We start from the raw sequence: 13282 nt of genomic DNA on the forward strand, positions 1-13282 counted from the left end.
AAAGAACCAGCCACCGAACCCCTTACCAACACGGTGGATCCTGAGAGCATGATGAGCCAGTGGAAGGAGCCGGGTGCCAAAAGGGGCTTATTGCAGGACTCCAGAGAGCTCGTGCGTGTGGGCTGGAGAGAGGCTAGAAGGAGGTTCATAGAGCGTGTCAGAGCACTAGAAATGCTGTGTATTGAATGAGGGTCTTCAGTTGTCAAAAGTCATCAAATTGCACTCAATGTCAGTATGGGTCACTGTGTGAAAAATGTGCTCCAATTACAAAACAGATGTCAACTCTGCAAATGAGAATATTGACTTCAAACCTTCTTGGGGCCAGAGTGTGAGCTAGCCTCTGATGGCCTTCTCACCGCCGGTCCTTTACAGTTCTCAGAGGACCCTCCCAGCCCTGATTTCAAGTGCTCATCACACACACTCTGGACAGGAAGGGGCAGAGTCAAGACCTAGGGGTGTCTCATAAGACACCTGAGGAGACAGGCCTTTCTCCCATCACAGGTCACTCTAGATGGAACCACATCTTTTGCAGAGCTGAAGAGAAAGGAGTGAGTTCCCCACTTCTGGTGGTATTTGAGTCCGAGCAGGCGGATGCTATCTATGTGAACGCTATCTATGTGATGGAGAAGGTGGGACTCAGTGACCGAAAGCGACTAGCTGGCCTGAGAGTACCTCAGGGGCTTGCCTGGGAGCAGAGCGAGTCCATTCCAGGTCCCTGGTCCTGATTCCAGGCGAGCTCTGGCTCTGCCTCCCCTGGCTGAAATGCAGCCAGCCCTTGCAAGGACCCAGGCCCAACCTGGAAGGCTCCCAGATCTGTAATGAGATGGATGTGCGGGACCAGGACGAGTCAGTCCCAGGGACCCAGGTCTCCCAGAGGCACCCTGCTTTTTATCCTGGGGCCCAGCATCTTGTCATCCTGTGACTTTTCTGATGCCGTCCCAAATTCTCTGCCCTGTGCCCATTGGCCTTCTGGCTGCAGCAAGGCCACAAACTCCTCCTCACCTTAAGGCAGTGGTGCTCAACCTGTGGGTGGCGACTCCTTTGGGGGTCAAACAACCCTTTCACTAGGGTTGCCCGATTCATAACTGTAGCAAAATGACAGTTATGAAGTAGCAATGAAAATCATCTTATGATTGGGGGTCACCACAACATGAGGCTGTGTTGCTCCCCCAGTGAAGCCTTCCCTGACCCCCCCAAGACTGGGTCAGGTCCCTGTTGTATTCCCTTCATAGAATTACATCGCTTGCTGGCATCTATCACAATCGCAGCTTCGCAAGCCACTGAGCAATTATTTCTTAATGTCTGTCTTCGCAGCAAGCCTGTCAAGTCCTTAAGAGCTGTATCTTGTTCTCCATGATGTTCTCCAGCGCTTAGCAATGCAGTCCTTCTCATATAGTCAACAATCAATAATGTCAAGTAGGAAATGATATCGAGCTTGTGAACACCTGGTGTTGCAGAATGCTATGGATGACAGAGGAAGCCCCAAATCCGTTTGCAGGGTCCACGCGTGGATTCGGCCTCCTGTGACTTGCTCTGACCGTAGCTGAGGGGTGTGAATAGCTTTGTTATCAGACACAGGACATTGTAAAGTCGATTCTGGGAGATAGAATTAGGTTAAAATGTAATATCATTTTATCTCCCTTTAAAAACTGTTTCAGAAAAAAAAATTGTTTCCGTTAAAAAAATAAAGGGAAGATGAATCCCCTCTGACCAAAGAATAGCCTTGCTAGCATGCCTTGGCATGAATTCTTTCTGCTCGAAGGCAAGGAGCGAGGTATGTCCCACCTGGGGAAATCTAACTGGCACTCCACCTTCCCCTTTAACGCCTGCTCAGCACCACAGCAAGAGCGGACATGGCCGCGCATGAGATGCATTGACTGGGAACTGAACCGGTGAGAATTCTTCCACTGAACCGCTGCTGCCTCCATCCTTCGGCAGCAAGCATCGTGATCGCTCCTCTGGGGCTTGTCAGAGAGAAGGCCCTTCTTCCTGGAGCTGGCAGTGCCCCACCTCCCTGGCTCTGAGGGACTCCCTCTGGGCAGTCAGTCCCAGGGTAGGCAGTGCTGGAGTGCAGGTACTCGCTCTAGGGATGCACCCTCCTTTCCTGGGCCAGGCTCCCATCGCCTGGCCTCCTTCCTGCAGCTCATCCCTAGCCCAACCAGGACTCCGCACGGCCAGGTTCCTCGTCCCCCGTCCAGCCCTCAAGGGATCCTCTGCCTGCCCTGGCCCTGCTCCTCCCCAGGTCTTCCCCCCTAGTCTGGCCACACCAGACTAGCCAGGCCCCAATGTGGCCAGTCTGATGGCCACCAGCAACCATGCTACAAGCACACCTTTCCCTGCCACCGTCCTAGGCACGCACAACCTTACATGCCAGGGTGACCTGCCCGTTCTCCTGCTCCTGTGAGGCCCTCTCCAGCAGGGGGTCTTTAGCCTCAGGGAGACTGGTGTGTTCACTGGACAGAGGGTCCAGGCCCAGGCTCAGGGGTGGTCTACAGCCCTGGCCTCAAAGAGCCCCAGACTCCAGCTACAAGACCAGTGTCAAGCTGGGGCCAACTCGGACCCTCGGGGGTTTTACCTCTCTTGGCCCTAGCCTGGCCCCTTTCCTGCCCATACCATTGGCTCCAACCCAACAGCTGGGTGGCACAAAAGGGGATTCATGTGGGCCAGGCTGGGCGCAAACCCTCCTCCCTCGCTCAGCCTTTCCCGGCCTTGCGCCTCTGTAGCCCTGAGCCGGGGGCTGAAGAAAAGGCCTTGGCAGGCTGCAGAGCTCAACAGGTCTACCCTCCCCCAGAAACAGCCTCCAGGGCTCCAAGGCCATGGGCTGGGGTGGGGGTGCTGGGGCTGGGGTGGGTGTTGGCAGAGATGGAGCCAACACTGTTGGAGCTGGAGGGCAGAGAAGCAGAGAGGGCCTTATAGTAACCACTGCCTCAGACTTTAGAACAATATCTAGCCACGAGTCCAGAGTTCTCTCCTCACTGCCCCTCGGCAAGGCAAGTGGATCAGGTCTCTTCACCCCCACCCCACCCCCACCCGTCAGATCCACCGCCCATCTGTACAGCGTGCTGCTGGAAGCTACTCCATCAGCATTTCAACTACTCATGACGGACAGATGAAGACAAGCTAGGAAGAAAGGACTGGTGATCTACGGCCCCCAAATCAGCCCATGAAAACCCCTTGGGTTGTCCGACTCGCGTGTCTTGAACACATTGGCAGAGGGATGTGTTGCTAAGGGAAGGCGCGGTGTTTGGGGGATCGAGGGCCAGCCAGGGCGTGGTAGACCCTTGGTGAAACAGTTGGGTGCACCAGCCGCAGCGATGGGCTCAAGCACTCGGCTGTGGAGACCCTGACAACATTTGGGCCTGTTAAATCTGAGGCCACTGGCCATGAGCTGGAGCCAGCTCACTGGTAGGAAACAACAGCCACTGCACCTGACAGATGGGGAAGCTGAGGCTTGCGAAGGCTGACGGACTTGCCCAGGGTCACAGAGTCCGTCAGGAACAGAGCTGGCCTGGGCCCCAAGGCCTCCCAGCTGCAGCTACGCGAGCAGAGTGTCCCAGGCTGTTGCTGTGCGGGTTCTTTTGCCCTTGACAAGTAGCTTCTCAGACACACGAGCAGAGAGCATTCACCGACGATTCTGCCAGGTCAGCCAGGGTCTGGCATGATTACACTTACGTTTGCACAGGGAGCGACCCGAAGGCTCAGAGAGGCTAAGCAACTTGCCCAAAGTCACTCAGCAAAACATGTAGAACTGCAGGGCTTCTCTGCCCACCATGGGCTTCAGAAAACACTTGGGGGCTCTGAGCTCCCCTAGGTCCCTACCTGGGGGTCCTGCTCACTCATGGGGGAGAGGACCTTGAGGCCCCCAACAGCCTGTTGAGAAAGACCAGTGAATGTCATGGGGGCAGCGTCTTTGCCTCCTGCTCCCCAGCCCTCGGTCCCCAGGGAGGCGGAGAGGGGAGATGGTGGAATAGCCAGGCCCCACGGTAGATGCAGAAGGCACTCCAGCCTGGTCTGGGGGTTCCTGACTGCCAGTGGGTTCAGCCTCTAAGCGCCTGTCCGGGGAAGGGAGCCATGCAGGTGAGGAGTCACTGCTTCTGAGAGGCCAGATCTACTTCCCCCGCTTAGTGGGCAGCATCTTGGGGCCCAGGGCCGGAGTTGGAGCAGTTCTTTGAGAAGAACCAGCACAGACTCCTTCTCGCCGCTCCATGACACCCCTCAGAGTGGCCAGGCCGGACACGCCCCAGCTCAAACAGTGGCATCTCGCTCTATTACGACGGGAGCACCAACCCCCGCCCCACCGTCCCTTGATACCCATCCCCACCACACACTCTCCATCCCATCCCCGAATTTCTAGTCTTCCTTCAAATGTTCTTCCATTGCCACTGCTCTCCCTCTGCCCTCTGACTGTCACCTAAGCCCCCTTTCTCGCCGGCCTCCCCTGCCTCTGTGTCCCTCCTGGGCCTGGGTCACAGATGTCTGGCCGGAGTCATTTGCATCTGACCTCTGGCTGTGTCTCCATCTACTCAGGAGCTCCAAACTCCTTGGTTAGACAAACAATCCAAACTCCCTGCTACTGAGTGGATGCTGACTCACAGCGACCCTGTAGGACAGGGTAGACCTGCCCCTGTGAGTTTATGAGACTGACTCTTTACGGGACTAGAAAGCCTCATCTTTCCCCCCAGGGGGTGGTGGCTGGGTATTTTGAAATGCTGACCTTGTGGCTAAGAGCCTGACTCACAACCACGACGCCATCAAAATTCCTTCCTCCTTGGATGGATCAAAGTTAAAATCCAAACTCGCTGCCATCGAGTTGATGCCGCTCAGGGTGACTCTATGGGACAGGGTAGAACTGCCCCTGTGGGTTTCCAAGACTAACTCTTATGAGTATAGAAAGGCCATCTTTCTCCTGGGGAGCGGCTTGTGGTTTCAAACAGCTGCCCTTGCGTTTAGCAGCCCACTGAAAGAACACTATGCCATCAGAGCTTCTGGCCTTTGGGGAGACAGGCCTTGACAAATGGAATCCACTTCCTCTGAATCGCAGGACTCCCTGGCAGGTGCACTCGGTAGTTACCCAAAGGTGGGAGAGTCAAGCCCACCCCATGGTGCCTTGGAAGAAAAGTCTGGTGATCCGCTTCCCAAAGACCCGCCATTGGAGACCCTAAGGAGCGCAGGCCTACTGGTGCGCATGGGAGCAGGCACAGGGTCCACCAGGAGCCAGCCACTGGTCCCCAGCCCTGGGTCAGCAGAACACCCATGGTAGAGGGGCTTCGGGCGCACTTCAAGCCCACCCTCGGGGACAGACGGGGAGGCTGCAGCCCAGCGAGAAAGAGACTGGTTAGTGCAGGGTGGCCAGCTGGCACTGGGGTTTCTGGCTGACCTGTGCTCGACCCCAATGCCAAACGCCCCATTGAGGAGACAGGGAAAATCCGTATTGACAGAAACATCTTTCCTCCACGAAGGGGTGGCCCCCAACTCATTCCTGGGTGAGACCCTTCCCCCCTCCCCCTCTACAGGAAGGAGTGGCTCCCAACATCAAGGTCCCAGTCCAGTGTGTCCTCCTTGTCAGAGGTCACCAGGACCCTGCCCTTCCTTTCCCAGGAGGAGAAACTGAGCCCCGAGAGGATGCAGCTTGTCCAGGTTCACACAGCTTGCCCAGGTTTGCCCAGACCCAGACTTGGCCCCCAGGCTCATGGACAGAAGACCTGACTACCGGCTTACCTGCTCCCCACATTTTCCCGGGTGGCCCCCATGCTTGTGTCTGGCCCACTCTCTTGTGGGACCTCTCTGCTGTCCGGCATACTGGGGTCCCTGGGGAGGGTGCTGCGTCCAGCTCCAGAACTTTGTGGCATCTGCGTGGGCATCCACCGCAGAGAGCTCCTTCTCTTGCCTGGAAGCGGAGAGGTTGGCCTTGAGTGGGCCGTGGGGGCGGGCAGAGGCCGGGTGGGGGTGGGGGAGGCGGCAACTGGAGTAGTCCAAAGAAGCCTGTTTCCTCTCTATATTTAGAAGCTCAAAGCCCTCCCCCTCCATGGTGAAGGAGCTCAGAATGAAACCTTTCTTTTCTTGCACGGTTTTGTTGCTCTCAAGATGAGCAGAATTTCAATGAAGCCAGGGTTCTTTTTGATGCAAATCTGCTCCTCTTCTCTCAGGCACCCTGGCTAACAGCCCCTAGACAACCCCCTGGTGACTGGAAAGGGCCACTTTAGAACCCAGGGGCGCTCAGCACAAATCACGCTAACCAGACTGCCCCTTACCTTGTCTCCGGAACAGCTCCGGAGTACCACCTGTTCAACGCACCCCCACCCCCAACTCCCTCAAGTCCTGCCCTGTAGGCTGGAGAGCCGAGGTGGGTACTACCACTCAGGGTGCTCCTCTGGAGGAGGGCAAGAGGTTGTTCTCAACACCCAGGGAGCATTCGCACCAAGTCAAGCCAGAAAGGGCGAGACAGGACTCAGGCCTTTGGCGGTTTCCTGGTGGTATTGACAGCAGGACCCCAGTCACTCCCAGGCTTTGGGAGGCAGGCAGGGGGCTCTGCTCCTCCAGCTCTTGGCCTCCCCAGTCCTGGTGAACACACTTATCCACAGTGGCTGCGCGACCGGTCGGAACCGACTCATCGACATTTGGTTTCGGGCTCTGGCACACGGTCGTCCTGGGCTGACGTAAGCACAGATGGGGCTGTTCAGCTGCAGGAGGGAAGGGTATTCAGGGTGGGATTTGAGGCACCCACCACCAGATGTGGGAGATCTGGGTAGGGCAGGGGAAGCAAGGGGCTTTTCCTGAGTACCAGAAATTTCCCCTCTAGACTAGACAAGGAGGCTTTAGTAAGGAGTCCTTGGATAGCCCCCCGCCCCTCAAAAGAGGAGTGGGCTCAATGGGAGCACAGTCATGCGGTCCAAGGTGTGGGGTAGCAAGTGGTTGAGACAGAGCAGGGCTGTGCAACCAACGAATTCCAGGCATGGCCACACCCCGGGGCTCTGCCTCCCCACTGCTATTGAAGCAACATCAGACAGGAGACCTGGAGAAGCCCCCTACGCCAGTGGTTCTAACAACCCTTTCACAGGGGTTGGGTAATACATCCTGCATATCAGATATTTACATAACGATTCATAACAGTAGCAAACTTAGTTATGAAGCAACAACTAACATAATTTTGTGGTTGGGAGTCACCACAACATGAAGAACTGTATTAAAGGGTCGTACCTGGCATCAGGAAGGTTGAGAACCACTACCCTGCACCCTTTTCTGTGACCTTGGACAAGGCCCCTGCCTCTTTCTGGCCCTCACTGTAACTGTTTGGCTCCTGAGTGGTGGCTTGGCAGCCGGCCAAGGTGGCCACTAATTCCAACTGGACATGAGACCGCGATGGGGAGAACTATGCCCAGGGGATGATTGGCTGTGTCCAGGGAGACGTCACTGTGAGTGCTGAATTGGTGCACACACACACCCCACCGCCCCGGCCCAGGAGAAATGGACCGGAAAGGGAAAATGCTGAATTCTTGAGTTTTTAAACTTTTGAGTTCAAAAGCCTTTGCTAAGAGGGGATCCTGGAGCTTCCCTCCTTCCGATAGTTTCCTCCTTCAGATTGTGGTTGCTGGGAGCTGGCAAGGGGATGAGAGCTCAAAGGGGAGCCAGGAGGGACTTGGAGGGGGGCGGGCAGATTTAGATCAGTGTATTGATTTGAGGCAGTGGAGACCAGAGGGGTCCTCCCAGTGGGCCCAGGAAAGTGCGTCCAACACACTTGGGCCCTAAAGTGTCCAGCTCGATGTGACCACAGAGCAGAGATGGCTCCAGGGAGCTGGGGTGAGGGGGCCTGGAAGCTCCACCTCCTCCCTGGAGGCCTGTGGCTGGTCCTCCAGCCTCCAGAGAGCAGACCCAGGTGAGCATGGGTTGGGGGCTTCACGGTCTGCACACAGAGAAAGGGGAGTTGGAAGCCTGGCAACAGAGGCCGATGGGAACTGCCAATCACCTGAGCAGATACCAGGTGGAGGACTGGTCGCACCTGAGGACAGGACAGATGCACCCTCATCTTAACAGAGGCCCGGGATGTGATGACGTTGAGCTGCCCTAAAATGATGTTTTACAACATTTCATAGATCTTCCAGTGAATAAGAAATTATGATTAAAATGAGTTCCTCCTGCCTGTTTCTTCTTATTTCTTTTACGGTGACTGCCGAAAGTTGAAAATACCTGTCTGGTTCCTATGAGGGGTAGTGGGGGGAGGCTTCCAAAAGTTTGTGAAGAAATAGAATGAAGAGATAGGTCGCAGTTACATGATCCCCTGTCAACTTGTGAAGGGGTAGAATCTAGCCTGTCAATCAGGTCGCAGCTTGATGACCTCAGTTGGAGGCGCCACGGAGATAAACAGCTCCCTGGAGGCCAGATACACTCAAATGCTCTGCTTTGTCTTCCTGCTGGTGGGCCACGTGCAGCTATGCTGATGGAGCCCTGAGGAGCCACACGGAGCCACGTGGAGACCCCTGCCAGTGTTGAGATGCTTCCACCGCCACTGGATCCACAAGGCTTTCCACCCACAGGCCTGTGATTTTCCTGCATTCAGCATCATTACCTGGCTGCGTGAGTCTAAAGAGGATGTTATGGACTAGTATCAACATATGGGGCAATATCAGACTTATGGACTTGATGTGGACTGGGCTGGGATGTTTTCTCAATGTGCAATTGCTCTTTGATGTAAAATTCTCTCACACACATAGATGAGTGTCTCTGGATGTGTTTCGCTGGTCTACCCAGACTAGCTCAAGGTAAATGGAATTCCCATGAACTTTTCAAAGCCCCCTCACATCTGCTTGGTTTGTTCTCGTTAGGGTGGTTTGGGTGAAGACTTCTGGAGCAGATTGGCTTCCCTTGGACAATCCACGCACATTCTGGCTTGGGTGTTAATGGCAGTCCCTGGGATGTGACTACACTAGTCCTCCTCTGCCCCACGCTCCCCATTTCCAGTTTGCAGATTCCTTCTTTCCCATCCCTTCCTGCCTCCCGGGCTTTCCTTGGGGCAAACACTGCCCTTTAGGTCACCTGTCACGGATTGTTCTAATGATGGGTCCACTCTGATGTTAGTTATTCTTCATCCTCCAGATCCATCTAAGAGCCCTGGTGGTGTAGTGGGTTATGCATTGGGCTGTTGACCTCAAGGTTGGTGTTTCAAACCCACTAGCCACCCCTGGGAGAAAGATGAGGCTTTCTAGTCCCACGAAGATTGACAACCTTGGACTGGATCGGCTCTGGTTTCCCAAATTTTCTGTATTTTTGGTTTGTATTGTTTTTTTGTTCAAAGCAGAGTGTACCTCAGAGGTGTTATGTCAATGGAAGGCACCCTCTTGAAGCTGTGTTGTGTACTTTCCCTTTTTCGGTATAGGAAACCCAGGATTGATGAAACTATAGGGACAGCAGGTTGAATAAGGGGGTCAGGGGTTGGGGGGTATGGGGAGGGGGTAAAAGGGAGACGATGTCAAAGAGTCCATGTGCAAAAAGAATGTTTGGAAACGGATTGTGTTAGCAATTGTACAATTCTACTTGACGTGATTGAAATATGGAATATAATAGATGTATTAAATCCACACACACACCCCCCCCAAAAAGAGAGATTTACGACCTTGGAAATCTACAGGGGCAGCTCTACTCTGCTGCTAGGGTTGCTGTGAGCGGGATCCAACCTGACGGCAGTGACTTGACTTCATAGACCTGCCTGTTGTTGGGCTGAAAATTGAGTCACGGGGGTGAGGTCAGTCCCAGACGGGGTGCCGACGGGGCCAGAGTCTCAGGAGGTCCACCTGTCTCTGCCAGACCAGTAAGAGCGGACCGAATTTTGAATGGGCAAATAGAAGCCCGGGTTGCTTATTCTCGGTGTACTTCCACGTTCCCGCCGCACCTTCCCCATCTGGCCATGTGTGCTGGAGCGTCCACCGGGGCGGGCATCACCCAGTTCCTGGGTCTCCGGGCTCTGGCTGAGTTAGGCAATGGGAGCCCCCTACGGGTTGGGGCTCAGAGGCTGCACAGGAAGGAAGAGCTGGGATCTCCTCCCTCCCTCCCTCCCTCCCTTCCTCCCTCTCGCCCTCATCCCCAGCTGCTGCATTTTGGCAACAGTTGTGTCCTTGTCCTTCTCCCAGCTGAAATTCCAGAGGCTCCAACAGAGGGCAAGACCTTTCCTCTTTCAGCCCAGGGCTGTCTGACTCCTGCTGGTGCCTTGCCACCCCCAGCCCCCTAGCCCCCCCTCCTTACCCCTCACCTATCTAACTGTGCCTTCACTGAACTCTTCAACTGCCCCTCAGTTGATGCAGTTTCTGTTTGTTAGGGGGCTGCTGAGTTGGACCCCGAGACCTGGCAACCGCATGCACAGTGGACTGTCACACTGCTTGCCCCGGCACCGGGCCGCGGTTGGTTGCAGATAGGACCTTGGTGATTTGGAGAAACAGACCGTCAGGCCTTTCTTCCTGTTCTGCATCGCACCAACACACAGCAAGCCTCCACAGACGGACAGGGGCAGCCGCACAGGGAATGCATTGCTGGGAATGGAACTGGGGTGATTCTCACCCAGCGGCGAGAACTGCACCCTGGATCCGCCGGAGCCCCAGTGGCAGGTGCAGTAGCTCAAGCATGTGAAAGGTACAAAGGACTGCTTGGTGCATTTTCTTCCTACACCCACCACCGCCACTCCCGAGGCATCCCTGCTCAAAGTTTTTTTTCCTTTCATTTTTCTAGAAATATTCTGGAGACAAGCAAATGATAACCCAATCTGGTACCTCGCTCCTTACGCGCGACCGTGCCCAGTGGAGAACGTGCCGCATGGCTGCATTGAGAGCTGCCCGGTGACTTGCCACAGCAGTGCACTGAAGCCCTGCACTGTGATGCATTAAACCAGTCTCATTCTGCGTGAGGAGCCCCAGGGGCTCTGTGGGTTACCACTGGGGCTGCTAAGTCCAAGGTAAGCAATTGGAATCTACCAGCCACTCCCTGGGAGAAAAAGGAGGCTTTCTACTCTGGCAACCTCAGAAGCCCACAGGGGCCGGTCTCCACTGTCCTGTGGGGCTGCTATGAATCGGAGCTGACTGGGTGGCAGGGGGTTTGGTTGGGTTTGGTCTCCAAGCAGTGCCAACGATGGAGGTGCTTGGCTGCTAACTGAAAGCCGGCAGTTTGAGTCTGCCTGCCGACGTCTCGGACACAAGATCTGGTGATCGACTTCTGAAAAAAGATCAGTTGATGAAAACCTGGGGGAGCCCAGCCCAACGCTGCCTTCCATGGGGTCGCCCTGACCTTCTGCTGTGGTTGCTGACGGCCACTAGGGGTCTCCATCTTCGGTTGTTCCTGATCACGCTCCCAGGGATTGCCCCGGACCGCAAAGTTGGCCCCGGGGCTGCCTCCAAAAACCAAACTCACAGCCATCGATCCATGCTGACTCACAGGGACCCTGTAAGACCGGGGAGAACTGCCCGCTGAGTTTGTGACTGTAACTGTTTATGGAGTAGAAAGCCCTGACTTTCTTCCGCGGAGCGGCTGATGGTTGCCAACTGCTGGCCTGGAGGTCGCAGCCCAGCGCATACCCAGATCCCTCCCATTGGGACACATGAAATAGGCTGCCATCTGGGCCGAGTGCTGTCCAAAGGGTGATTTCACAGAGTTACGGAAAAGAAAGTTGCAGTTTGGTGCCCACCCCTTGTGTGTTGATAAGGGGAAGTTTCTCTCTGCCCTGCTGATGCAAGAATTAAGTGCTTGGCTACTAACCAAAAAGCTGGCAGTTCGAACCCTCCTAGTGACTCTGTGGGAGCTGGCCCTATCTGTTTGTATAAAGACGACAGCCCACAAGACCTGATGGGGCACTTGTAGGCTGTCACATGGGGTTGCTATGAGTCAGCACTGAGTCAGCTGTACCTAGCAACAACATTCGTAAGTTCCCAGACTTGCTTCTCTGCGCTCCTCGCTCCTTGGCTCTGGCCGCTTGCGGGACAGGGTGGGCTGAAGAGGGACTGATGGTTGGGAATAAGGTATCTCCAGATTGACAAGGTAGACATTGGTCAATGGACACATTCTCCAGAGGCGGCAGTCTGATGGATGGTGCAGGGTGGGTCTTTCTTGGAATGTGCCCTCCCCCCCCTCCTGAAGCAGCCTGTATCTGAGACAGGGAATAGTTTAGGAGCTCCACACACCTCGAATCCTTGCCTGCTTCTTCTGCTGATAGCTGTGTGACCTCGGGCAAGGGACCCCACCTCTCTGGGCCTGAGTGATGCTCAGGATAGGTAGTGATCATTGTTTCCTGGGGTTGCTGGTGAGGTGTGAAAGGTATCAAAGGATACCTGGCAGCAGCCAGGGGGTGGTCCCTGTGCCACTGGGGGATCTTTTGGTCACCGCCAGTCTCTCTGCATATTTCTCTACCTCCTTTGCTCCATCTGTGCCCTGGGGACCACGTTCCCTCCCCTGGTCCACACTGCTACAAAAAAAACCAAACTGCTGACTTAGAAAACATTGTTGCAAACGTGTGGGTGGAGAGAAGGCAGGAGAAAGGAGGTGGATGGGAACAGGATGGGAGGAAGACCGAGAGGGGAGGGGAAGGGTGAGGAGTGCTCGAGGCGGGAGGGGACGGGGCTGGGCCACCATAGGCAGAGTGTGCTGCCTGTGGAGCCCCACCCTCCTTCAGTGGGGACACTGGGTCTTCGTATCCTGGACTCGGGTGAGTTCTCCTGAACAGAGGTGGGGTCTTGGACTTCCTCTGCAGGGATAAGGCCGTGAAGGGCCTGTAACCACCAAAGGCTGACAACACATCACTCTTCTTCCAGAACCTTCCAAAGGCGCCGCCTCTCTGAATAAAAACTGAGTTGTGACCAAAACAAGAACCAAACGGGTTGCCCTGGAGTCAATTCTGACTACAGTGACCCTAGGGGACAGGGTGGGGCTGTCCTCAGGAATAGAACTGTTCCAAGACTGTGAGTCTTCACAGATACAAATTGCCACATGGATCTCCCTTGGAGCAGCTGGTGGGCTCGAACTACTGACCTTTCGGTAAGCAGCCAACTAAGCCCAGTCACCCACCTCCACGGGCTCTGTGGCCTCAGACCTTCACGCTCCCATCTCCAATCACACCGCCTCCTTGCTGTTCTGTAAATTCCAACGCGCTTGTGGCCCCAAAGTGGCGGGCTCTGGAGCAGCGAACCACGGATGAGGATAGGGGGAATCTGGCAGTTATGTAATCTGGTGTCAATGATAAATAGAGTGAAGGGGTGGAGTCTATCCTGTCAATCAGGTCTCAGCCTGTGAGACCTCCTTGTAGGTGTGGCCT

The 13282-nt window shown here is 55.2% G+C and overlaps 1 protein-coding gene across 1 annotated transcript in view; it reads right to left on the reverse strand.

Moving 5' to 3' along the window:
• The window catches only part of ACSBG1 (acyl-CoA synthetase bubblegum family member 1), a 59421-nt gene extending 53533 nt beyond the window's left edge, over nt 1-5888 (reverse strand). The window contains exon 1 of the mRNA XM_004700024.3: nt 5719-5888. Coding sequence (XP_004700081.3) covers nt 5719-5861 — 143 coding nt within the window. The 5' untranslated portion in view covers nt 5862-5888. The remainder of the gene's footprint in view (nt 1-5718) is intronic.
• Between the last annotated feature and the right edge of the window lie 7394 nt (nt 5889-13282).

The sequence above is a fragment of the Echinops telfairi genome, unplaced genomic scaffold (genome assembly GCF_000313985.2).
Source record: "Echinops telfairi isolate 266 unplaced genomic scaffold, ASM31398v2 ScPeMD7_7475;HRSCAF=8513, whole genome shotgun sequence".
NCBI lineage: Eukaryota > Metazoa > Chordata > Mammalia > Afrosoricida > Tenrecidae > Echinops > Echinops telfairi.